Below are 27888 nucleotides of genomic sequence, written 5' to 3'. Positions count from 1 at the left end.
CATCTTCTGGCTGGACACTTTGGTATCCATAAAACCTCTGATTTGGTCTCCCGTTCCTTTTGGTGGCCAGATTGGTTAAAGGACTGTAAAAACTATGTCAGATCCTGCTCTGTGTGTCTCAGAAACAAGTCTGATCGGGCCAAGACCTGGGGCCTGTTGGAATCCCTCCCCGTACCTGAAAAACCATGGAGTATGATCTCTATGGACTTTATTGTGGAACTTCCTCCATCTGAAGGGTTTACCACTATCTTTGTCGTAGTTGATCGTTTTTCCAAGATGGCACACTTTATACCTCTGAAAGGAACTCCCTCTGCCTCCGAAACTGCCTCCACGTTTATCAAAGAAGTGGTGAGATTGCATGGCATTCCAGCCAGCATTGTCTCTGATCGTGGGGTGCAGTTCACTTCCAAGTTTTGGAAAGCTTTATGTGAAGCATTAAACATTGAACTTTGTTTGTCTTCTGCCTACCACCCACAAACAAACGGACAGACCGAGAGGACAAACCAAACTCTTGAACAATATTTAAGGTGCTTCTCTTCTTTTTCTCAAGACGACTGGGTGTTACGACTCCCTTTAGCGGAATTTGCTTATAATAACTCCGTCCATTCCGCCACCAAGCAGTCTCCTTTCTATGCCAATTATGGATATCACCCCTCCTTCCTACCTGAGTTACCTATGGAATCTGCTGTACCAGCTGTACAAGAAAGACTAAATTTTCTTAATGCCAACAGTCAGCTTTTGCGGGAAACCATTTTGAAGGCACAGGCTGGTAATAAAAAAATTTTTGATAGAAGAAGGAGAGGGAATTTGAATTTAAAACCGGGGGATAAGGTCTGGCTATCTACAGCAAACCTGAGATTAAAGTGTCCCTCAAAAAAGCTTGGCCCAAGATACCTAGGTCCATTTCCTATCAGGAAGAAGATCAATTCTGTCGCATTCGAATTAATCTTACCTGGTAATCTGAAGATCCATCCCGTATTCCATGTTTCTTTACTGAAGTCAGCAGTTCCCAACCCCTTCCCAGATCGTGGATCTGAAGTTCCTGCTCCCCTTTTGATCGAAGGTAATGAAGAACTTGAGGTGGAGTCTATTCTGGACTGTAGAAGAAGGGGTGGTCGGACACAGCTTCTTATCAAGTGTAAGGGCTATGGCCCTGAGGATAATTCCTGGGAACCTGCTTCAAACGTCCATGCTCCTCGATTGTTACGAGCCTACCTTCTTCAACATCCTGAAAAAAACGGTCTATGTTGGGCATCCGGAGGCTGCCCTTAAGGGGGGGGGCAATGTCAGGGAATCCCTGTGAGACGTCTGGGGCGTGGCCGTGCACAGGCTATTCCCAGAAGAATGACTAATGGGCGTGTCGCCAGACAGGTTATTTAAAGGAAGTTCAATCCTGTTTCCTGTGCTGACTGATCTTCAGCTGTTTCCTGTGACCTGATGATACCTGTATGCTTCCCTGTTGCTGACCTGGCTTGTTCTGAACTTGGACTTGGATTCTGCTTCTGCCTCTCTGCTAAACCTGACCCGGCTCCGTCCCTGACTTTGGCTCTGCTTACGATTTGGTACCCTGCTGCACCGCCTGTTGATGACCCTGGCTTTCCTACTACTCTGACTCTGTCTCAAACCTTGTCTCTCAGAACTACCCGAGTGCTTGCCTGGCTATCTGCTGCACATGTTCCATACAGCATTGCATGTTCCAGTTTCCAGGATCCGGACAAGCAGCCTATCCTGATCCATCAACAACCACAGGCACTCGTGTCCCTCCTGGCCTTTGACACCCTCTGTCTCACCTTCAGTGGGGTCTGGGCCGGAGATATAAGAGAGGCCGACCTCGTTAACTCAGACTCCTCCCAGGTACGTGACACAAGCCTTTGTGTCGCCAAGTCTATTTCAAACCTGTTTGGTTTCAATTTCCTGTTTGGTGTCACTGGGCAACTGTACCATCTCTTATAAATTTCTGTTTGCATGGGTACTCACTTCTAGCTGTTTTGTGTGTCTCTGTGTGTCCATGTACACAAGACAGCTTGAATTTTACTCCCTACTGTTTAGTGATCCCAGCACCTTAGCCATGCAAGGGATTCTCTGTTGTCTATTGGCCTTTCATTCTAGGTAGCTGCCTGCTTGGGTGAGTAAGAGGACTGCAACCTGGGAACTGGCTGGAAGTTAACCCATCTCCACCTTTGAAGAAGACAAGGCAGTTCTTGAGACTTTGCACCTCAACCCTTCCAAGGGCCCTCACCATTGTTGCATGTGTGGACATGCTGTGTTCTCCCCAGATAGTGCTATTATTTATCCTTCCTGTCTTAAAATGACCTGCCTTCCTGTGAGCCCTGAACCCCAGTGCTGCAAGTGGTTCTTACTAGCATTTATTTTACTGCCTTCCTGTAAGACCAGAAGCCCAGTGCTGCACTATACTCCTGCCATTCTTGTAAATCTTGTATTCTGTGCTATCCAAGTTTTTGTCTCTGTACTTACATGTTCCTGATCTACTGTAGGGTTGTTGATCCTAGCCATAGGTGAAAGGCCCCCTTTTGAGACAGCCTATTGTTCATAATAAGTGTTTTTTCTTTGAATTCAGGATAGTGTACACAGTTTAGTGTGGATGGTGGTTGAATAACGCATTATATGAAATGAGAATGATTCCCTTTTGTATTAAGACATTTTGGTTTTCTTTTCTTCTAGGTCTTATTACCCTTCACAACATAGATTTACTTCAGCAGAAAAAAAAAAAACTCAACGGCTTTATGGGCATTTTTTTTGTTAATGATCTAATGTTGGACTAACAATCTGAGTGACGCCATCTTCAAAAAAAAATACCCTCCTTCATTCCTGCACGTTATGACATCACCACAAACAGCATTGATGGAGAAGAGCACTTTAACCACTTAAGCCCCGGAAGATTTTACCCCCTTCTTGACCAGGGGGTATTTTGCGATTCGGCACTGCGTGACTTTAATGGACAATTGCGCGGTCGTGCGACGCTGTATCTAAATGAATTTGGCGTCCTTTTTTTCCCACAAACAGAGCTTTCTTTTGGTGGTATTTGATCACCTGTGCGATTTTTTGATCATGCGCTATAAACAAAAAAGAGCGTAAATTTAGCAAAAATAGCAATATTTTTCACATTTTTTTATATGAAATTCCCCCCCCAAAAAAATGTAAAAATCAAAATTTTTTAACATTTTCGGCTACCTATTTTATGCTACCTATGTTTGGTAAAAAAAAATCGCAAAAAGCGTATTTTGATTGGTTATCTTGTTTTGAAAAGTTATCGCGTTTACTAACAAAGGGAAAGATTTTTGTCATTTTTGTTGTTTTTTTTTAATGGCGGCGAACTGCGATTTTTTTTTGCGGTACTGCGACATTGCAGCGGACAGATCGGACCCTTGACTGACATTTTTGACACTTTTGGGGTTACCAGTGACATTTCTACAGTAATCAGTGCTATACATATGCACTGTTACAGTAAAAATACACTGGCAGTGAAGGGGTTTTTTTTGAAAGGGAGGGGCTATGTGTGTCCCTAGGGGCGTGCTTTCTACTGTGATTGGCTGTGACTTCAGCTGTATGAACGGTGATCAACGGTTCTACATAGTAGAACCGTATGATCATCATTCATACACAGGGGAGAATGACAGGCAGCTTGTTTACACAAGCCGCCTGACTTTCTCCCTCTCCCCCGCTGATCGCCGAGTGACCGGCGGACATCGGGTCCGCCGGTCATACGCACGGGGGGGGGGTCCATGACCACGCGGGAGTGGGAGCGCGCCTCCAGGGGCGCGCGCTCGCTCCCTAGACCCTCACAAGCAAGCGACGTAGACCTACGTTAGTTTGCCTGTGAGGGGCTGACCGCCGACGTAGATAGTCGTGCGGCGGTCGGCAAGTGGTTAAAAAAGCCTTTTAATATCTGAACAACTTTGATACTTGTCATGTCAGCTGTCTAGAAAAGATAAAGCTCAGTTTGCTATGATTGCAAAAGGATCTGCACACCTACCGGAAGTTTCTTGTCATGTGGACTGCGATGGTCCTGAAGAGAAGAATATTATGTATGAACATTGTATGAGTTCTTAGGTGTTGCAGTGGAGTCTTATGGAGGACTAGTTGTCAAAGGAGGAGTCAACAAAAGACTTGGCATTCATACACTGTTAGACCAACACATAATTTTTTTTTAGACTTTTTGATTTTTAGGTTCGTTTTGTCACATTTTTATTTTTTTAATATTTTGTATATTTTAGACTTGACAAAGCAAAGTGAGATTTTTCTGCAGAAGTAAATGGGATACATAATTCAGGAGAAATATGAACTAGAAAAATATATATATTTAAACTAAGATTAGGCAGTTGGAGGGAGAGGTCAGGGAATTCAGAAGGGATTGATAGGAATTGTAATTTTATCTGCTTTTCTTAAAAATACATTTTATGTTAGGTTTTGTATGTGTTATGAGACCTAGTTTGTTCCTTATTCCTCATATCAGCACCTCCAGGATCCACATCTGGGTAAGCCATAACTCATGAAGGCCACATTCAAGCAAATAGGTGACTCATTATCAGGGCTTGTTTTCTCAGAGAATAGGTGCAGGAATTACCCCTTTGTCTGCCCCTACCCACCTCTGAGCATCATTCCTTTGTTCCACCCCCTACCCACCTCCGAGCACCATTCCTTGGTTCCAACCCCTACCCACCTCCGAGCACCATTCCTTGGTTCCACCCTGTACCCACCTCCAAGCACCATTCCATTCCTTGGTTCCATCCTCTACCCACCTTCAAGCACCATTTCTTGGTTCCATCCCCTACCCACCTCCCAGTACTGCTCTTTTAGACAATACAGAACAAGGTATCATTTTGTGGTGCTACGTAATTTGTGGAATTTGCTAATGATTGATAACAAGAAAAACAGTAAAATAGATCCCCTGCGGCTAGTAACAATAGATCCCCTAACAATGGACTACACGTAACAAAATTCCTCCCCTAGCAACAATAGACTCCTGGCTGCAACAACAGGTCTCCCCACAGCCAGCATCAATAGACTTCCTGTCAGCAAGCAACAACAGACCCCTCCCAGCAACAACTGACCCCCCAGAAATTTAAGACTCCCCCCCAGCAACAGTAGGTCCTCCACCAATGTCCAAATTGGGCCCAAAGTGTAAATATTTTGTGTGGCAACCATTATTTTCCAGCACTACCTTAACCCTCTTGGGCATGGAGTTCACCAGAGCTTCACAGGTTGCCACTGGAGTCCTCTTCCACTCCTCCATGATGACGTCACGGAGCTGGTGGATGTTAGAGAACTTGCGCTCCTCCACCTTTCATTTGAGGATGCCCCACAGATGCTCAATAGGGTTTAGGTGTGGAGACATGCTTGGCCAGTTTATCACCTTCATCCTCAGCTTTTCTAGCAAGGCAATGGTCATCTTGGAGGTGTGCTTGGGGTTGTTATCATGTTGGAATACTGCCCTATGGCCCAGTTTTCGAAGGGAGGGGATCATACTCTGCTTCAGTATGTCACAGTACATGTTGGCATTCATGGTTCCCTCAATAAACTGTAGCTCCCCAGTGCCGACAGCACTCATGCAGCCCCAGACCATGACACTCCCACCACCATGCTTGACTGTAGGCAAGACACACTTGTCTTTGTACTCCTCACCTGGTTGCCGCCACACATGCTTGACACCATCTTAACCTAGGTTTATCTTAGTCTCATGAGACCACAGGACATGGCTCCGGTAATCCATGCCCTTAGTCTGCTTGTCTTCAGCAAACTATTTGTAGGCTTTCTTGTGCATCATCTTTAGAAGAGGTTTCCTTCTGGGATGACAGCCATGCAGACCAATTTGATGCAGTGTGCGGCGTATGGTCTGAGCACTGACAGGCTGACCCCCCCCCCACCCCTTTTACCTCTGCATCCATGCTGGCAGCACTCATACGTCTATTTCCCAAAGACAACCTCTGGCAAGGAGGCTGAGCACGTGCACTCAACTTCTTTGGTCCACCATGGCGAGGCCTGTTGTAAATAAAACCTGTCCCGTTAAAACACTGTATCGTCTTGGCCACCATGCTGCAGCTCAGTTTCAATGTCTTGGCAATCTTCTTATATCCTAGGCCATCTTTATGTAGAGCAACAATTCTTTTTTTCAAATCCTCAGAGTTCTTTGCCATGAGGTGCCATGTTGAACTTCCAGTGACCAGTATGAGAGAGTGTGAGCGATAACACCAAATTTACCACACCTGCTGCTCATTCACACCTGAGACTTTGTAACACTAACGAGTCACATGACACCGGGGAGGGAAAATGGCTAATTGGGCCCAATTTGGACATTTTCACTTAGGGGTGTACTCACTTTTGTTGCCAGCGGTTTAGACATTAATGGCTGTGTGTTGAGTTATTTTGAGGGGACAGCAAATATACACTGTTATACAAGCTGTACACTCACTACTTTACATTGTAACAAAGTGTCATTTCTTCAGTGTTGTCACATGAAAAGATAGAATAAAAAATTTACAAAAATGTGAGCGGTGTACTTACTTTTGTGAGATACTGTATATTTTATCTTGTACCTAGGACCTTCAGGACAGATACCTATATACACAATACATTTTGTTCTGATTTTACCCCTGTGTCCGCCCCAGGTCGGGTTAATTTGTTGGGGGTTGGAAGGAATGCCATGTGCTAGTAAACCATGTTTGTATTTATTATGATGTACATAAATACAGATTATGTTCTATGTCTATGAAACACTAATATCGAGTCTGTTAGAAAACTGTCTGTACATCTTCATAGTCCTGAAGAAGCCTTGTGTGAAACGCGTTGACTAGTGAACAGACGAAGATAGAGGAATATGATCCGAAGCAAACACAGTAACGTGACTCCCTCCCTAATGGTTAATGCAAACAAAAAACAGAGGTCGTAGGACTTTATATGAGGCCGGTCACCAACTAAGATATACAAAAATAGAATCTGAACGTAGTCATTTATTATACATACAGTAATTGATACAAATGTTGACATCAGTAACAAATATGATGCAGACACGTATACAAAAAAAGCGGAGACAAAAAAATTCATATAGTAAGGAGATTGTTATAATAGTAATAAGATATATTCAGTAATAAAGTACATGGCCGTCACTAAATGTTACATCTAAGTGAAGAGAGGAAATATCTATACCTACACGAACCTTATGATATATACCAACTTATCCTTATATATGTATGATGTACATGAGTGAAATTAGTAGGAGACATTGATCTCCTGTGTACGAGCTGAGCTCAGTTTGGGGCCAGTTTCCTCATTTTATTGAGATCTGGTTTTAGATAAATCAATAAATGTTATTTTAGGATAAATCCATGGAGTTGTTATCTGTCTCATGCTGTGCCCTTAAAGTCCACACATATGACAGTGGTTCCTTGTGAACATCTGTAGTTTCCATTTCTCTGAACAGATAGGATGTTGGGACTCTCATTAAAAAAATGACCTGGGGTCCCCTCCCCCCCAGTCTATACCAGGCCCATGCCAAAATGTAAAAAAAATAAATGGCGTGGGGTCCCCCCAAAATCCATACCAGATCTTAACCTGAGCATGCAGTTCGGCAAGTCAGGAAAAGGGGGACAAGCGAGCGCCCCCCCCTTCTAACCCATACAAGGCCACATGCCCTCACCATGGGGTGGGTGTTTTGTGGCAGTTCTGCCCCCCCACCCCAAAGCACCTTGTCCCCATGCTGATGGGGACAATGGCCTCTTTCCCACAACTGTGGCCTGGGGTTGTGGGGGTCTGCAGACAGGGGGATCATCATAATCTGAAAGCCCCTTTTACCAAGGGGACCCCAGGGGAACCCAGATCCTCATGTGAAAAAGTATCGGGACCATAGTACCTGTACCTATTCACTAAAAAAAGTGTCAAAAAGCAATAAATATACAAACACAATTTTTTAAAAAATATTTTTTTAAAAAATAAAAGCCAGCCTTCCCCCGATGTAGACCTGTCATCAATCACAATGCCTTCCGCACCCAAAAAAATAAATAAAAAAAAGACGCTCTCGCCATCATGGAGGCCCTCTGCCTACTGCAGGTTCCGCATTTACATTGGTAAGAGGCGGGGCCACTTGTCTACATCACCTTTTTTCAATAATGGCCCCTAAGGGCCTGATATGGACTGGGGGTCGGGGGAGCACATCATTTTTTTCTATTGCCGGGAAATTTTTCTTTCCATTCATCTGTCAGTGGGGAAGCCCGCTGACAGCTGATGAGTCATGGTTGGTAAGGATGCGGGCGGGCGGCTTCCCGGCTTGCTGATTAACAACCAGCTATTTCTTCACAAAGAATTAGCACCGGTCGATTGTTTTTTTTGACTGATCCGAATTCGAATCATTCTGAAAAGTTGGAATTCATTAGAAAATCAATAAACAAAATGAATTTTAACAGATTTCAACAAAATTCATTACAATTTCATTTGGAGATTTGGATACATCCGAATCTAGGAATAACCAAAAATATGTCGGAATTTGTATTCGCACCGAAACGAATTTCATGTGTCTAACACTTAATGGCCACCCGCAAGCAGCTGGGCTCCCAGCCAATGCAAATGGCCGCCGGTGGCAGGGCCCACTCTCCAGGCATGGATCCTCTACATATGTGTGCCATAACACCACCCCGCTGATAGTTGGGGACTCAATGACCACTCGGGACATCCTGGAAGACTTCTGGATACCAAAGGAAGCTCCTGACATCCCGCACAGCTGCCCAGCACCAGACCCGCCGACCAATACTTCCAATAGGTAGGAAAACTTCATACAGAAATGGACCTATAAGTGAGGAGGACAAAAAAGGAATGCAGCCATTGGCTTATTTTGAACATTTATAGGGGTGGGGTCTTAGGGGGGGGCGAGGGCGGGGCTACCCAAAGGTATGCGGCCATGGACATCTGTCAGGAAAGCACATTTTGGCCACTAGATTGAACTGACCATTATAGGAAATCCCAATTCGCCATGACCGGGGGAATGCGGGTCACATTTCATCAACACATTTATAACAACCAGATCTGTAAGTGTTTGTGAAATCTTCCCGCACAAAATGTACTCAGCCAATGAAAGGTAAGGACTCCATTTTTATTTTTCTCCTGCTATCAATGGCCAACACGGGACAACACTTCATCCATGTCTTTGGTGATCTCTGATCTCCTTATGAAGTGTTTCTTACATGATGAAGATCAGCCATGGAGTATATCTGAGGTGTATATCAGGGTGTGCTTCTTCCCCACATGTCCACCAACATTCATATAGAAGACATTTCCCGCACTCAAGGCACTAATACACCTCCAGGGTTGTGTGGGACCCCTGATGTACAGGAAGACAGGACTTCAGTGCGGGAACATTTCCCTCACTCAGGACAGGAAAATGGCTTCTCACCCGTGTGAGATCTCCGATGTCTGTAAAGATGGGACTTCTGTGAAAAACATTTCCAGCAATCAGGACAGGAATACGGCTTCTCAGCAGTGTGCGATCTCTGATGCTCGGAAAGATGGGACTTCTGTGAAAAACATTTCCCGCACTCAGGACAGGAATACGGTTTTTCACCAGTGTGCAATCTCTGATGTCTGGAAAGAGCGGACTTATCTGCAAAACATTTCCTACACTCAGGACAGGAATACGGCTTCTCACCAGTGTGCAATCTCTGATGTGTGGAAAGATATGACTTCTGTGAAAAACATTTCCCGCACTCAGGACAGGAATACAAGTTCTCACCAGTGTGCAATCTCTGATGTCTGGAAAGAGAGGACTTATCTAAAAAACATTTCCCGCACTCAGGACAGGAATACGGCTTCTCCCCAGTGTGGAATCTCTGATGTCTGGAAAGACTGAACTGCTCTGAAAAACATTTCCCTCACTCAGGACAGAAATACGGCTTCTCCCCAGTGTGGAATCTCTGATGTCTGGAAAGACTGAACTGCTCTGAAAAACATTTCCCTCACTCAGGACAGAAATACGGCTTCTCCCCAGTGTGGAATCTCTGATGTCTGGAAAGAGCGGACTTATCTGAAAAACATTTCCAGCAATCAGGACAGGAATACGGCTTCTCAGCAGTGTGCGATCTCTGATGCTCGGAAAGATGGGACTTCTGTGAAAAACATTTCCCGCACTCAGGACAGGAATACGGTTTTTCACCAGTGTGCAATCTCTGATGTCTGGAAAGAGAGGACTTATCTGAAAAACATTTCCCACACTCAGGACAGGAATACGGCTTCACACCAGTGTGCAATATCTGATGTCTGGAAAGAGTGGACTTATCTGAAAAACATTTCCCACACTCAGGACAGGAATACGGCTTCTCACCAGTGTGCACTCTCTGATGGTTGGAAAGATCAGACTTCTGTGAAAAGCATTTCCCACACTCAGGACAGGAATACAAGTTCTCACCAGTGTGCAATCTCTGATGTCTGGAAAGAGCGGACTTATCTGAAAAACATTTCCTACACTCAGGACAGGAATACGGTTTCTCACCAGTGTGCAATCTCTGATGTCTGGAAAGATATGACTTCTGTGAAAAACATTTCCCGCACTCAGGACAGGAATACGGCTTCTCACCAGTGTGCAATCTCTGATGTGTGGAAAGAGCGGACTTTTGTAAAAAACATTTCCCACACTCAGGACAGGAATACAGCTTCTCACCAGTGTGCAATCTCTGATGTGTGGAAAGATATGACTTCTGTGAAAAACATTTCCCGCACTCAGGACAGGAATACGGCTTCTCACCAGTGTGCAATCTCTGATGTCTGGAAAGACTGAACTGCTCTGAAAAACATTTCCCACACTCAGGACAGGAATACGGCTTCTCCCCAGTGTGGAATCTCTGATGTCTGGAATGAGCGGACTTATCTGAAAAACATTTCCCGCACTCAGGACAGGAATACGGCTTCTCACCAGTGTGCAATCTCTGATGTGTGGAAAGAGCGGACTTTTGTAAAAAACATTTCCCACACTCAGGACAGGAATGCGGCTTCTCACCAGTGTGAGATTTTTTATGCACATTAAGTTTGGATTTAAAACTGAAACACTTCCCGCACTCAGTACAGGAGAACCTCTTATCTGGTGGAAGGACAGCACCGTCCCTCACAGTCTGAGGTTCCTCAGGATAAGAGGAATACGATGGTCCAGCACCCTCCCTCACAGTCTGAGGTTCCTCAGGATAAGAGGAATACGATGGTCTGGCACTGTCCCTCACAGTCTGAGGTTCCTCAGGATAAGAGGAATACGATGGTCCGGCACCGTCCCTCACAGTCTGAGGTTCCTCAGGATAAGAGGAATACGATGGTCCGGCACTGTCCCTCACAGTCTGAGGTTCCTCAGGATATGAGGAATACGATGGTCCGTCTACACTGTGTGGTGCCGGATGGACATTTGAGGTAGCCGGGTTTTCTCCTAGACTATACTGTGTGATGTCCTCATCTTCTAATTTACAGTCTGGAGACAAAGTGAGACAATCCTCTGAGGTTTTCCTCATCTCCCATCCATCTACTAAAATAGAAATAAAAAGATCATTACTAGACATCAGCAGATTGGTTCCCCTAAACCAGGACTCCACCCACATCAGACAGCTTTGTCTCTGAGGATCTTACAATTCCCCCCTCAAGGTAACTAGTAAATGGGACCTCTGATCTCCTACCAGTTCATTTCTTTATTCATGGACCTTAGCCAGAGAGTGAGGAAACAACGAGAACTGTCTTTTATAGGAGTGACAGTGATGAGGGGATTATAGGACGAGCGTCCCCTCCCCCTCTATCACTCATTGCCATCTTCCCAACACAAGAAGTGGTGGACTTCCTTTTTTAGTCCATGATTTAGTCATGAATAACACCGGGGCTGAGCCCCACCAGAGGTCAGAGAGTGAGGATGGGGGGAGAACAACCAAGATGAAGACTGGACTAATCCTGAAGACCACCATCATTGGGTTACTGACTCCTCCCTCATTATCACTTTCTGTTTAAGGTTCCAAAGTTGGAGGATGTTATCACATTATTATCACCATGTAAAAGTCTGTCCTCCAATCTAATCATCAGATATAAATGTGATATAAAATAAAGTATAAATTGGTACAATCATGTAGTGTAAAGAATGGTGTATAAATATTCACAGAAACATTCACCCAATGGCAGCTTACATTCAGAAAGTTTCTTTCACTAAACACAAAAACAAATAAAAAATCAAATAAAATGCAGCCCAAAAGAAAATGAAAATAAATTTCTTCACCCAAATCTGTAGACAATAAGTCTTCCTCTTCCTCCACGGTATATATGGGGGGGGATAGAAAATATGGGCGGAGCCTGCGCAGGGACATCCCAGGGAAGGGGTATCTGAGTGAAGGATCTCATTGTGAAGCTTGTTTAGTCCGCACTGCTCAGGTCCCGGCTTTGTAATTCTATCATCTTGGATTTTAATGTTGAATAAAGCAGATAGACGGAAAGCACTAGAGGGGGGTTATTTTCTACCCTCCCCCCATATATACCGTGGGGGAAGAGGAAGGAGGAGAGGAGTGAGCGATATCCCTAGAGGGGGAAGGGATCTGTGGGACTCGCTGGTAACACAGGAGTCAGATGGTAAGGTGAGTGGAAGTGACCACCAGCACCTTTCTCATCTGCAATTTCTGCACTCGCACTTTATCATTTATATTGGCCCTGACTGATGACACGTGTCACATGACACACATTTCTATCCTCTTATTGGACGATCACATTACTATTTATTCATTTCCTGACACTGTTTAATAGATTTCATATTTTTGAATTGTAAGTCTGATTGTTACACGGCGCGGTGATATCGCACAGATTGGATTATTATTTCCCACTTATTGTCCACAGATTTGGGGGAAGAAATTTATTTTCATTTTCGTTTGATTTTTTCATCAGATATAAAATGTCCAGCTGGTATGAAATGAGCGTAAATAAGAGAATCCATATTATGTGTATACAGTATCTGACAAAAGTAAGTACACCCCTCACATTTGTGTAAATATTTTATTCTATCTTTTTATGTGACAACACTGAAGAAATGACACTTTGGTACAATGTAAAGTAGTGAATGTACAGCTTGTATAACAGTGTAAATTTGCTGTCCCCTCAAAATAACTCACCACACAGCCATTAATGTCTAAGCCGCTGGCAACAAAAGTGAGTACACCCCTAAGTGACAATGTCCAAATTAGGCCCAATTAGCCATTTTCCCTCTCCAGTGTCATGTGACTCGTTAGTGTTATAAGGTCTCAGGTGTGAATGGGCAGCAGGTGTGGTAAATTTGGTGTTATCGCTCTCACTCTCTCATACTGGTTACTGGAAGTTCAACATGAGGGCAAAGAACTCTCTGAGGATCTAAAATAAAAAGAATTGTTGCTCTACAAAAAGATGGCGTAGGCTATAAGAAGATTGCCAAGACCCTGAAACTGAGCTGCAGCACGGTGGCCAAGACCATACAGCGGTTTACCAGGACAGGTTCTACTCAGAACAGGCCTCGCCATGATCGACTAAAGAAGTTGAGTGCCGTGCTCAGCGTCATATCCAGAGGTTGTCTTTGGGAAATAGACGTATGAGTGCTGCCAGCATTGCTGCAGAGGGTGAAGGGGTGGGGGAGGGGTCAGCCTGTCAGTGCTCAGACCATACACCGCACACTGAATCAAATTGGTATGCATGGCTGTCATCCCAGAAGGAAGCCTCTTCTAAAGATGATGCACAAGAAAGCCCGCAAACAGTTTGCAGAAGACAAGCAGACTAAGGACATGGATTACTGGAACCATCTCCTGTGCTGTGATGAGACCAAGATAAACTTATTTGGTTCACATGGTGTCAGGCGTGTGTGGCGGCAACCAGGTGAGGAGTACAAAGACAAGTGTGTCTTGCCTACAGTCAAGCATGGTGGTGGGAGTGTCATGGTCTGGGGCTGCATGAGTGCTGCCGGCACTGGGGAGCTACACTTCATTGAGGGAACCATGAATCCCAACATTTACTGTGACATACTGAAGCAGAGCATGATCCCCTTCCTTCGGTGACTGGGCCGCAGGGCAGTATTCCAACATGATAACAACACCAAACACACCTCTAAGACAACGGCTGGCCTGCTAGAGAAGCTGAGGGTAAAGGTGATGGACTGGACAAGCATGTCTCCAGACCTAAACCCTATTGAGCATCTGTGGGCATCCTCAAATGGAAGATGGAGGAGTGCAAGGTCTCTAATATCCACCAGCTCCGTGATTTCATCATGGAGGAGTGGAAGAGGACTCCAGTGGCAACCTGTGAAGCTCTGGTGAACTCCATGCCCGAGAGGGGAAAATAATGGTGACCACACAAAATATTGACACTTTGGGCCAAATTTGGACATTGTCACTTAGGGGTGTACTCACTTTTGTTGCCAGCGGTTTAGACATTAATGGCTGTGTGTTGAGTTATTTTGAGGGGACAGCAAATTGACACTGTTATACAAGCTGTACACTCACTACTTTACATTGTAGCAAAGTGTAATTTCTTCAGTGTTGTCACATGAAAAGATAGAATAAAATATTTCCAAAAATGTGAGAGGTGTACTTACTTTTGTGAGATACTGTAGCAGTCGGTAGAGGGGTTAGAGCAGAAGTCTGTAATACAACATAGAGTATATAGCGCATGGGTCAGGACTCATAATATTGGTATTCAGTAGTCAGTGGTGGATTACATGTATTTATGTCATGTATGTATTTAGTGTTAGTGACCCACCTGTGCTGATCTCTGTAGGAGTGTCCTCCTCTATAAATGTCCCCGTTATTCCATCCTCCTCCATAGATTGCTGATCATCCCTCACATACCTCTCTTCTTCTTCTGCTTTAACCTCAAATTCTATATCGATTGGATCTCCACTCTAGAAAATGAGAGAGAATATCATCTGTAAAATATAAGCTTTAAAACTGTGATATTATGAAAAAAAAAAAAGAAAAAACACATCCTCCCCAGAAGTCCATGTTCTAGATGCTCCAATCCACCAACCTTGTAACAGTGAGGGATGGTGTGACCTTCCTGTGTGGAATCCCGGGAATACAGAGGACGGGGACATCTCTCTGGTGAGTTTCTGTAGCTGGATGACTCCACCATGGTGTCCTGGTACAGATCTTTGTGTTCCTTTAGAAACTCTGACTCCTCCATCACCCCATCCTCATCATCCTCCTCTTTTATCTCTTTTTTAACCTCAACTTTAGAATCTCTCAGGTTTCCACTCTGAATATATAATAAAAATGACATCAATAGTAACAATGCAGATAATGTACAGATCCTAATGATACTATCAGTGATTGTTCCTCATCTACCTGATGATGGTGAGGGATGGTGTGACCTTCCTGTGTGGAATCCCGGGAATACAGAGGACGGGGACATCTCTCTGGTGGGTTCCCATTACTGGATCCATCTGTAGGAAACACACACACTGACTGAATACATTGTTTCTATATGTTTATCAGATGATGGGGGATCTAGGTGGATCCTCCGTACTGCTCTCTCCTTTACAATAAAGTCTCCTCTTACCCGGTGATGTGAGGGGTGGCTGATTCTCCATCATGACGTCCTTATAGAGATCCTTGTGTCCTTCTAAATATTCCCACTCCTCCATGGAGAAATAGACAGTGACATCCTGACACCTTATAGGAACCTGACACACACAATGATACAGTCACCATCCAGACACATCCCTTGTCTGTTACTGGATAATGTCCCAGAATTCCCAGCACCACTCACCTCTCCTGTCAGCAGATGGACCATCATGGTGGTCAGTTCCAGGATCTTCTGCTCTTTGTTCCTCTCAGGTATCGGAGAACGAGGTGGAGGCACCACGGTGGGGCTCTGAGTCCTGCTCCATCCTCCTAAGATTGGCTCTCCACTAGACTCCTTCACTACAATATAATCCTACAAATCAGGAGAAAGATAAACCGATATCAATCATTTGACATCATCTACATGTCTATAATAAGAACATGGTCTATTGACCAGACTAGATAAGAGTGATGTCATGTGACCTCCCAGATTCCTCCTCACCTCTCTGGTCAGGACTGCAGCAGAGCTTTAAGAATCCATAGAAAGAACCGCTGAGCGCACAGGATACAAACCAGACTCTCCTCCCCATCCCTCCACTGCCAGGCTTTCTCTACAGCCTCCCTTTTTAAGGATTTCTTGTCTAAATGGATTTTTTTTTGTATGGCTAAGTGGATCTGAGCAGGAGAAGGAGAAAAAAAGTGCCTAGAAGTAGAGGAGAAGTAGCCGATCGCCTTGTGCTTTCTGGGAATATTGGTCATAAGGGCCCATTGGACACAGGACACTTAGCAGGTGGAATTGCTGTGGATGGTAAATTGAGGACAAGTGCCAGGAGAAACTTTCCCATCATTTCAGTACAGGAAGAAAAGGAACATTTTTGAAATGCTCTCCATTTCTTTACATCTGGTAAGGAGCTGTCTGAACATTTGGTGAAGGGATAATTGATTCACCCTGAGTTTCTTGAGGTGTTATCAGGAGTTTCTCAATAGCGATCATTTATATGCCCTTTTGCATTTTTTATCTGGTAAGAAGCACATCTAGAAGGTGGTGGGAAACTGTCACCAACTTGTCGTGATCACTTCATCACCAGTTTATTTTCATCACATCTTCACATCATCATCTTTTCGTTGCACAAAGACTGAGTTTGTTCAACAGATATATTGGACAATTTGTGTCATTAGGCTGTAGACTCAGCATATTACCTTCATTGTTTTATATTGTATCTCACCCGGTGGACAATTTACTGAGTTTTGGATATTTTCTTTGGACTTTTATGTGTGGTCACGGTGTTGACTTAGCACATGTTTGAACACTTATCAATTATTGTTTGAATTGTTATCACGTGGTGGATTATATATTGCAATTTTGTATATATAAGAGTGATGTCATGTGACCTCCCAAAATCCTCCTCACCTCTCCTATCAGCAGGTAGATGATCTCCAGGGTGTGGCTTAATAACCTCTCAGTCATGTGACTCCGATCCTCCTCCATCCTCAATGGTGTGGTGGTCATCTGATCTATGTGGGTTTCTCTGTAGACGGATAATGAAGAATTATCTGGATTGCATTGGTTGGACAATATTAGGATGGGGATATAAGGGGTTATAGACGGGTTGCCCCTAGTGGGAATTGGAACATGTAGATTGGGTTAATTAGGGGGATCTTTTTATAAAGAGTGGTCACAGGTTATCTGAGACCATCAAGACCAATGCAGAGCCCAAAACCCTTGATTGGACAGGAGGAGGGACAGTCCACTGCCAGAGTGTAGGGAATAGAGGAGAGTGCCCGTATTGAGGGATCAGATAAGTAAAAGTGCTTTTACTGGTTCCCTACACCAAAATTACCATGTAACCCTTGAAGTGGGGCTGCCCCCATTATACAAGGGTTAAATACTCATTTGGGTTTTGGTAATTTTTTGTTTCCCCAGAGATGGGCTTTAAACAAAATTACATTTTCACACACGATAAAATCTGCATGTTATGCTTGTAAAAACAAAGCGCCTTCCCACACACACGCACACAATTATGTCAACTCTTAAAACTGTGTGTCTCCATGAAATAGTGTCTAAATTCGCTACCCAACATTGTGCAAAGACAACGCTATAAAAGCGCTGTCAGGGACTCAATACCGTGCACAGGCGTACTGGCGTCGCTAACCGGCGAACGTCTATGCGCATGCGCTGAGGCTACCTTGGTAGAGTGTGAGGCTACCTCGGCAGAGTTTGAGGCTACCTCGGCAGAGTTCGAGGCTACCAAATTGGCGCCAAAATGGCCTATTTAAAAACAGCTGTCACTCTAGGTAGTTGCTGTGTTGTCTTCAGCTCTCCTGTATCCTGTGCCTGTTATATCTGCTGTTCCTGTTTACCTGACCCGGCTTGTCTTTGGATTCTGATTACCTGCTGCCCGCCCTGACCTTGGCTTGTCCTTACCAAAGCAGTTAAGTCCCTGCAAGAGGGCTATACCCAGTTGGAGGGGCGTGTTCAGTCCCTAACCCCCTCCACGGACCCTACAGTTTCTGCTGCTTCCATGGCTCCCTCCGGGAATCCCTCCGGTCCGATGGTGGTGATGCTACCTCCTGAGCCAAGGGTCCCTACGCTGGGGATCGAAGCAAGTTCAGAGCCTTCCGCAATGCCTGCGAGCTGTACTTCTCCCTGCAACCCCGAACCTTCTCCTTGGAAGCAACCAAAGTGGGGTTCATCATATCCCAGCTTCAAGGTGAACCTCAGTCCTGGGCTCACCGCCTACTCGAAGAGCTCAGTAACCAGCTGGACTCCATGTCGGCTTTCTTTAAAGCAATGGCGCAGTTATACGAAGACCAACAGCGCACTGCTACAGCAGAAACCGTGCTCACTTCACTTCAACAGGGCCGTAGAGGATTACGTCACTGACTTCAGGCGTTGGAGTACGGACACTCACTGGAACGACGCAGCCTTGCGACATCAGTTCCGCCTGGGTCTTTCAGAAAACTTGAAAGATGAACTGGCCCGAGTGGGTTTACCCGAGACCTTAGAGGCATTAATCACCCTGGCTATACAGATAGACCGCCGGCTCCGTGAGCGTAGAGCAGAGGGGTCCACGCAGCAGACCCGCCCAGTCTGGATATTGCCATGGGTTCCTAATCCCATCCACACCTTCTCCTCCGGTGCCCGTTCCAGCAACACTCCTCCGGTTACTGCTGAATCAGATACGTCAGAGCCGCTGCAACTTGGGCTTATGCGTCCTTCCTTATCAACAGAAGAACGCTCACGACGTCGTCAGAGCAACCCGTGTCTGTACTGCGGAGAGGCCGGACACTTTGTACGCTCATGCCCAGCAAAGATGCGTAAGTGTCTTTCTATATTCCCCTCAAGTTATCCAGTTTCTGTCAACAATACCACTCACCTGGCTCTCTCTATCTCATTCCAGCTCCCAGAAGGCCCGATCCCGGTCACCGCTATTATTGATTCCGGGGCATGCAGCTGCTTCATTGACCTTACCTTTGCTGCTCATCGACGCATTCCCACTTCGACCCAAGTCGCAGGGACTCTCCATCTTCCTAGCGGATGGGTCCCACATCAAGTCTGGGCCAGTAACCCAAGAAACCCCTCCACTGCCTGTGGCCACTCTCGAAGGACACAAGGAGTTTTTGTGCCTGGATTCCATCTCTTCTCCCTTGTTTCCGGTTATTCTGGGGTTACCCAGGTTGCAGGCGCGCAACCCGCATATTAATTGGACTTCTGGAGACGTCAAGTTCCAGTCCCCTTACTGCCAGAATTATTGCCTGCCAGTACGCCATAGTGCTCCTAGCACCCTACTCTGTATGGATGCTGATAAAGAGATACGTTCCTCTGTCCCAGTATCTTATCAAGAATACTTGGATGTCTTCAGTAAACAGGGGGCTGAGACCTTACCCCCCCCCCCCCACCGCCCCTATGATTGTCCAATTCAATTGCTTCCGGGGGCTGAGATCCCTTTCGGACGTATCTTTCCTTTATCGGAACGAGAATTGGGTACCCTTAAAGACTATGTGACGGAGAATCTAGAGAAGCGATTCATCCGACCCTCTACTTCTCTGGCAGGAGCTGGGATCTTTTTTGTGGAGAAAAAAAAGACCATTCACTTCGGCCATGTGTGGACTACCGTGAGTTAAATAAAATTACGGTCAAAAACCGGTACCCCCCTACCCTTGATTCCTGAACTCTTCCAGAGACTAAGAACCGCCTCTGTATTCACTAAACTGGACCTGCGGGGAGCCTACAATTTGGTCCGTATTAGGGAGGGGGACGAATGGAAGACAGCATTCCGCACCCGATTTGGGCATTATGAATATTTGGTGATGCCTTTCGGGCTCTGCAATGCCCCGGCCACCTTCCGGCACTTCATCAACGACATCTTCAGAGACTATCTGGACATCTTTGTAATTGTCTACCTGGACGATATCTTGGTCTTCTCTTCCTCCCTGGCCCAGCACAGAGAACACGTTAAAAAGGTACTCCACCGACTCCGGCTACACAGGCTCTACGCAAAACCCGAGAAATGTGAATTTGAACAGCAGAGTATCCAATTCCTCGGGTTAATAATCTCCTCTGAAGGGGTCAAAATGGACCCTCAGAAGGTCTCCGCCATCCTGGATTGGCCCGCACCGGTGGATAAAAAGGGGATTCAGCGTTTCATAGGATTCGCAAATTTCTACAGGAAATTTATCAAGGGGTTCTCTTCCATCATCGCCCCTATTACCCTGCTCACCAAACAAGGTACCCGCTTCCACTGGTCTACCGAGGCGCAAGTCGCATTTACAGCCCTGAAGGAGCTGTTTACTTCTGCTCCTATCCTCAGCCACCCTGATCCCGCTCTGCCTTACATCCTCGAAGTAGACACCTCGGAAATCGCAGTAGGAGCAGTCATCTCCCAGCGTCAAGGTCTCAAGGACCTGATTCATCCGGTAGCTTTCTTCTCCCGTAAGCTTTCTCCTGCGGAGAGGAACTATGATGTAGGGGATCGGGAACTCCTTGCCATCAAGACCGCCCTGGAGGAGTGGAGCTATCTATTGGAAGGGGCGGCACATCCCATACTCCTCTACACAGATCATAAGAACCTGGAGTATTTGAGGACGGCCAAACGCCTGAGACCTCGCCAAGCAAGGTGGGCACTTTTTTTCCCTAGATTTACGTTCCATATAATGTACCAACCGGGTTCCAAGAATATGAAACCCGATGCTCTCTCTCAAATGTACGACAGTTCTAAAGAGATCCTTGTACCTGACACCATCTTAACCCAAGGTAACTTTCTACTATTACAGTCTGACCTTCTTACCACTCTGAGACAAGCCACAGTAAATGCTCCCCATCCTGCTGGAACTATACTGGTACCCAGAAATGGACTGCTATGGAGAGGGGATCAAATTTACATTCCAGAAAGTGCTTGTGTGTCCATCCTTGGACTGTATCATGACCACCCGATGGCTGGTCATTTCGGGATCCATAAGACCCTGGATCTTGTGCAGCGCATGTTCTGGTGGCCCGACTTGGGGAAGTGTTGTAAACAATATGTTTCCTCCTGTACTGTCTGCACACGAAGCAAGGCAACCCGAAATAAGGCATGGGGCCTGCTCAGACCACTACCAGTCCCTGACAGACCATGGAAGATGATTGCCATGGATTTCATCGTGGAACTTTCTCCATCAGACGGTTATTCTGCAATCTTCGTGGTAGTAGACCGTCTGTCGAAAATGGCTCACTTCATACCACTAAGAGGTACACCCTCCGTGCTTGAGACGGCGCAGGTCTTCATCAGGTAAATTGTAAGACTCCACGGGGTCCCAATGAACATTGTGTCGGATAGAGGTGTCCAATTTACTTCTCGCTTCTGGAGAGCTTTATGTGATTCACTGAAAATCAAGCTGTCAATGTCCTCCGCATACCATCCCCAGACTAACGGGCAGACTGAGAGGACCAACCAGACCCTCGAGCAATATATCCGATGCTTCACCACCTTTGTTCAAGATGACTGGGTCTCGCTACTACCATCAGCAGAGTTCGCATACAATAACGCCAAACACTCGGCTACAGGTCAGTCCCCATTCTACGCTAACTACGGGTTTCACCCATCTTTCTTGCCCTGCTTTATTCCTGAACCTACAGTGCCAGCAGTCCGGGATATCTTGGAGTTCCTTAAGGAGAACTACAAAGTCTTACAGGATGCCATGACCAAGGCTCAGACCTCCAATGAAGAGTCCTTTGACAAAAGAAGGAGAGGTGAGTTGGTTCTCCAGCCTGGCAACCTGGTATGGTTTAGCCACCACCAATCTCCGATTGGCATGCCCTTCCAAAAAACTGGCACCAAAGTTTATTGGCCTGTTCCCTGTGAGGAAAAAATTAAATGAGGTATCTTACGAATTGACGCTTCCCGATTCCCTCAAGATCCATCCAGTCTTCCACGTTTCACTCTTGAAACCTGCAGTACATGATTCCTTTCCTGGTAGAAGTTCGGAACCACCTGCTCCTGTCACCATCAACGGGGATGAAAAATTTGAGGTGGAGGCCATCCTAGACTGCAGAAGGCGGAGGAACCAGCTACAATACCTGGTTAAGTGGAGGGGCTACGGCCCCGAAGAAAATTCCTGGGAATCGGTACAGAATTTCAATGCCCAGGACTTAATCCAGAATTTTTTTCCCGCAACCATCCCCACAAAAGGAACCTTTTGGGCACCTGGAGGTTGCCCTTAAGGGGGGGGGCAATGTCAGGGACTCAATACCCTGTGCAGGCGCACTGGCGTAGCTAAAAGGCGAATGCCTATGCGCATGCACTGAGGCTACCTCGGTAGAGTTCGAGGCTACCAAATTGGCTTTTTTAAACACAGCTGTCACTCTAGGTGATTGCTGTGTTGTCTTCAGCTCTCCTGTATCCTGTGCCTGTTATATCTGCTGTTCCTGTTTACCTGACCCGGCTTTTCTTTGGATTCAGATTACCTGCTGCCCGCCCTGACCTTGGCTTGTCCTGACTATCCTCCTGTCTCATCCTGATCTGTTTACCTGCTACCATCTATTGGTCCTGGACCTGTTCCTGGCTCTCCCAGGCAATCTGGGGGGGCCGCGACCTGGTGTTAGCAAGCAGCCAAGTCCATCCCCACCATCTGGGGCCCTGGTAAAAACCGGCTAACAGTTAAGCCCCGTACACACGTACCGATTGTCAGCCGTAAATATTCGGCCGACGACCGATCGGCCGATTGTAGGCTTGTTAGTATAATGCTTCCGACAGCCAACAGCGCACTTTCGGCCGAAAAGAATCAGTCGTGTAGGCATTAAAATTTTTGTTGGCCAACACCAGAACGGCCGATTGTTCGCCAGTCAGTACAGAATTCGGCCGACAATCAGCAGATTTGCAAGACTGGGCATGCTCAGAAAAGAAAAAACACATGGAAAGTTAACCATCACATGACATCACTTGAGCAGTCGGCTGCTGTTGGCCGACAAAATTCATGTGCAGTCTTTTGCAGTTTTCAACAGACACAACAGCCCTGGACAAAAGACGGCCGATCGGTACGTGTGTACGGGGCTTTAAGCCCCGTACACACGTACCGATTGTCGGCCAAACGATCGGCCGTCTTTTGTCCAGGGCTATTGTCTGTTGAAAACTGCAAAAGACTGCACACAAATTTTGTCGGCCAACAGCAGCAGACTGCAGAAGTGATGTCATGTGATGGTTAACTTTCCGTGTGTTTTTTCTTTTCTGAGCATGCCGAGTCTTGCAAATCTGCTGATTGTCGGCCGAATTCTGTACTGACTGGCAAACAATCGGCCGTTCTGGTGTTGGCCAACAAAAATTTTAATGCCTACACGACTGATTCTTTTCGGCCGAAAGTGCGTTGTCAGCTGTCGGAAGCATCATACTAACAAGCCTACAATTGGCCGATCAGTCGTCGGCCGAATATTTACGACCGACAATCGGTACGTGTGTACGGGGCTTTATACTCCGCGCCTCTGGTGAACCTGTGCCACACCAGTTACCCGGTAAGCCACTCCTCTTACGTCAGGCTCTGCCACGTTACCCCCTGACAAGCGCCTACAGGTCATTCGTTTAGAGAAACCCGGTAATAATGGCCCCAGAATCATTGCTCTCACTCTAGTGTGCGGCCAATACCCCCCTTTGTGACAGCGTAATATAAATGACAGGTCCTCTTTAAGGAGACATTAGGGGTCTATTATACCTCCAAGGCAACCTATGGACCCAGGTGAAGCTGATGAAGTACAGATCAGGATTAACCAGCTTCTTCACTGACTACAGTGACCAGGGAATGATGGCACTTAACCTGGAAGTGATGAAATGCTCATCTCTTCTGGATTCATTCACCAGAGAGGAGATCTGAGAACTGATCACCCTCCACTCCATCCACCATGCCGATCCTGGGCACATGGTTAATATAGTGAGGCATGGGGATATTCGTATCTTCAGAGGAAGGGTGTGAAAGGGCAAGTTTCAGGAGAACCCAAATCCGAATCTCTTCCCTCGTTACAAGAGACTGCTAAGGTGAGAAGATGATTGGTGGGAAAGGTGACAAATCTCCAGAATGAAGAGAATTTTTTGACCCCGTAAGTGGAGGAATGTTCTGACCCTGAAGGGGTTACTCTAGGTTTCCACACTATATATGTGTGTATCATCATCTGCTGGAGATAAAAGAGGTCACAGTGACTATGGAGGAAGAGGACGGACATGACGGGGGGGGGGGGTTGCTGGGTGTAAACAGAAAATAAGATCTTATTACCTTGTCTGCTACCACTTCCAGCAATGTCTCCTCTCTACTTCCTCCCAACTCACCTCTCACCCGAAAACGTCTTTTATACTTGACATCACTTCCTGTGACATCACTTCCTGTCTACAATGGACATTACTTCCTGTCTTCTATAGATACTTCCTGTCTGGGTGGAAGTGAGATCACCACCTTGTGGAGCTCAGAGGAACTGCAGCCCTGAGAAATGTCTCATAGGGTGAACACGGCCTTGTGCTGTGTGTGTATGTACTGTATATCCTTATAGATGGGTCATCTCCACTCCTACCAAGGGGGGAGAAATATATTACTGCCTATTACCATCACACGCTCACCCCCCCCCCCCCCCCCTTTCCTGGCCAGCCAGGCTGCATGCTCGGATTAACAGTTTGGTATTTATTTCCGGGTTGACCTCACACAGTTGTTTTTTGGTTTCTTTGATTTTACCACTTAAGCCCCGGAAGATTTTACCCCCTTCCTGACCAGGCCCTATTTTGCAATTCGGCACTGCGTGACTTTAAAGGACAATTGCGCAGTCGTGCGACGCTGTACCTAAACAAATTTGACGTCCTTTTTTTTCCCACAAACAGAGCTTTCTTTTGATCACTTGTGCGATTTTTTTGATCATGCGCTATAAACAAAAAAATAGCGACAATTTTGCAAAAATAACAATATTTTTCACATTTTTTTTATATTAAATTCCCCAAAAAAAATTTAAAAATCAAAATTTTTTAACATTTTTGGCCAATTTGTTTTCTGCTACATATGTTTGGTAAAAAAAATCGCAATAAGCGTATTTTGATTGGTTTGCGCAAAATGTTTTGCGTTTTTCAGAGTATTCAGAGTCTGGAATGTAATTTTGGGGGACTCAAAATTTGGGGGTGTGAAAGAAAAAAGTCTTTACTACTTTCCGACCTCCCTATAGCAGTTTTATTGCTACAGGGCAGCCGTGCTGCTCAGAATCCCATATATAGACGTGATCCTGCACTTCCAGGTAGCGTGCGCAAGTGCGCTCTGCCGGCGGCTCCCTACCACTGTGATTCTACACAGCAGGTCCCGCAGACGCGATGTCCGCCGGCACCCGCTGATCGTTCGGTACACAGGCAGAATGGCAATCCATCTATGTAAACAAGGCAGATTGCCGTTCTGTCAGTAGGGAAGGCATAGATCCTGTGTTCCTGCAAAGCAGAGGCACTGATCCATGCCTTCCCCTAGTAAAAGCACCTCCCCCAATACACAAACACTGGCTAGGCACACATTTATCCCTTTGATCGCCCCTGATGTTAACCCCTTCCAAGCCAGTGTCATTAGTACAGTGACAGTGCATATTTTTAGCACTGATCACTGTATTGGTGTCACTGGTTCCCACAAAGTGTCAGTTAGTGTCTGATTTGCCCGCCGCAATAAAGTCCCGCTGTAAGTCACCGATCGCCACTATTACTAGAAAAAAAAAATTCCATAAAAATATCCCATAGTTTATAGATGAGATAACTATTGCGCAAACCAATTAAAATACGCTTATTGAGATTTATTTTAAACAAAACCCTGTAGTAGAATACATATTGGCATAAATTGATGAAGAAATTTGATTTTGTAAATTTTTTATTGGATGTTTTATAGCAGAAAGTAAAAAATATTGTTTTCTTTTTTGCTTATAGCGCAAAACTTTGAAACCGCAGAGGAGATCAAATACCACCAAAACAAATCTCTATTTGTGGGGAAAAAGGACATCAATTTTATTTGGGTACAGCGTCGCACGACCGCGTAACTGTCAGTTAACAAGTTCAGCCCTGGAAGATTTACCCCCTTTCATGACCAGGCCATTTTTTGTGATACGGCACTGCGTTAAGCTAACTGAAAATTGCGCGGTCGTGCGACGCTGTACCCAAATAAAATCAAAGTCCTTTTTTTCCTACAAATAGAGATTTATTTTGGGGGTATTTAATCACCTCTGCGGTTTTTATTTTTTGCACTATAAACAAAAAATGACCGACAACTTTGAAAAAAAAAAATATATATATTTTTTACTTTCTGGAGAGTGGCACCTGTAAAAACAATCAAGCGGCTGAACAGCCCATATGATTGGTTTTACAGTGCAGGGAATTACCTGCAGAATAAGAAGATATATGAATGATGCCTGTAGCTCCACCCATCATCCAGATATCTTCACTCAAAGTCCATGACGTCATATGAGGTCGTTGGGCGGGAAGTGGTTTAATACAGGAGAATAATGTCCACACCCCCCCTAAGCATCCGCTTATTTGAAGAAACATAAACCATTTGGAGTGCCAGAATCCCAATCTTCTTCTTATTGGTATAATGTCAAGGATTTTGCAGACACAGGAAATTAACTTTTCAACGTTAGCAAGCATGTTGTGTGAAGGTCCTTCTTCATTATAATGACAATGTGGGGGAGAGAAATTCTCTGCACCTTCCTCCAGTACGGCATCCATATCCTCTCCATTCCCTCCTGGCTTTGCATCCTCTAGGACTGGCATATCGGGATCTGACTCCGGCTGGGAAGCTGGATCGGGAGAAGAGGCAAAGAGTTTTGGAGCTCTGGACAAAGATGGCCGTATTAATACGTAATCTGTCCAAGGAATGGCGACAGAAAATTCTGCTTTGGTCAGGTAACCCACATGTTGTGTCTGAGATAGAGCTAGAACCAGAAATGGACATTGGTGGTAAAGCATGGAATTTATATACAGTCCACTATTTTAGACAGATAAGACAGGGTCACCCTGTACCTCTGACCATTACTCTATTATTCTTTAGGATAGAATCAATATTTTTCATTCCAACTTCCATTGCATTGGAAGAGAGGCAAGGGTTAACACAAGTTCACAGGCTGTAACTGCAGACAGATATATATACCTGAAGAACAAGACCAACACATGAAGTTACCATCAGAAGATGCTGCAACCCCCCCAAGGACACATCCAATTATCATGATTGAGTATACCCTTTAAGGACACAGCATCCTCCAATGACAACTCATATGGCTAAGCTCATGAAGGCCACATCAAGCAAATAGGTGACTCATTATCAGGGGTTGTTTTCTCAGAGAATAGGTGCAGGAACTCCCCCTTTCTTTGCCCCTACCCACCTCTGAGCATTATTCCTAGGTTCCACCCTCTACCCACCTCCCAGTACTGCCCTTTTTGACAATACTGAACCAGGTATCATTTTGTGGTGCTGAGTAATTTGTATGGGATTTGGTAATGATAACAAGAAAAACAGTAAAATAGATTCCCTGCAGCCAGTAACAATAAAGACCCCCACCAGTATCAATAGTTTCCCTAACAACAATGAAGCACCTGTAACTAAATCCCCCCTAGCAACAATAGACTCCTGGCTGCAACAAAAGATCTCCGCACAGCCAGCACCAATAGACTTTCCATCAGCCTGCAACAACAGACCTATCCCTCAACAGTAGATCTTGCCCAGCAACAACTGACCCCTGAAATGTAAGACCCACCCCCAGCAATAGTAGGTCCTCCACCAGCAACAAAAGACCCCCCTGCCAAAATAGATCCCCTCCATCTAGAATAGACCCCCCAGCAGAGAGCAGAAATAGACCCTACAGCACACTCCAGCACCCCTTGCCATTACATACAGT

The 27888-nt window shown here is 45.5% G+C and overlaps 3 protein-coding genes across 3 annotated transcripts in view; all 3 read right to left on the bottom strand.

Annotated features, from left to right (window-relative positions):
- The window catches only part of LOC309550236 (uncharacterized protein), a gene marked incomplete at both ends in the record, with an annotated part of 809557 nt that overhangs the window by 703753 nt on the left and 77916 nt on the right, over positions 1 to 27888 (bottom strand).
- Positions 1 to 27888, bottom strand: part of LOC309548769 (uncharacterized protein) — a gene marked incomplete at its 3' end in the record, with an annotated part of 166469 nt that overhangs the window by 126324 nt on the left and 12257 nt on the right. The window lies entirely within an intron of this gene.
- On the bottom strand, positions 9372 to 27219 carry LOC309548764 (uncharacterized protein; the record flags this gene model as incomplete). Its single annotated transcript, XM_082248712.1, is given in 9 exon segments — positions 9372 to 9874; positions 9877 to 9878; positions 9964 to 11060; positions 15001 to 15222; positions 15312 to 15409; positions 15526 to 15649; positions 15736 to 15903; positions 26714 to 26928; positions 27144 to 27219. Coding segments are annotated over 9 exon segments (2505 nt in total).

This window comes from Pelophylax lessonae, assembly GCF_965119305.1.
Source record: "Pelophylax lessonae genome assembly, chromosome: 3".
Classification (NCBI taxonomy): Eukaryota; Metazoa; Chordata; class Amphibia; order Anura; family Ranidae; genus Pelophylax; species Pelophylax lessonae.
This window is presented reverse-complemented; position numbering and strand designations above follow the sequence as displayed.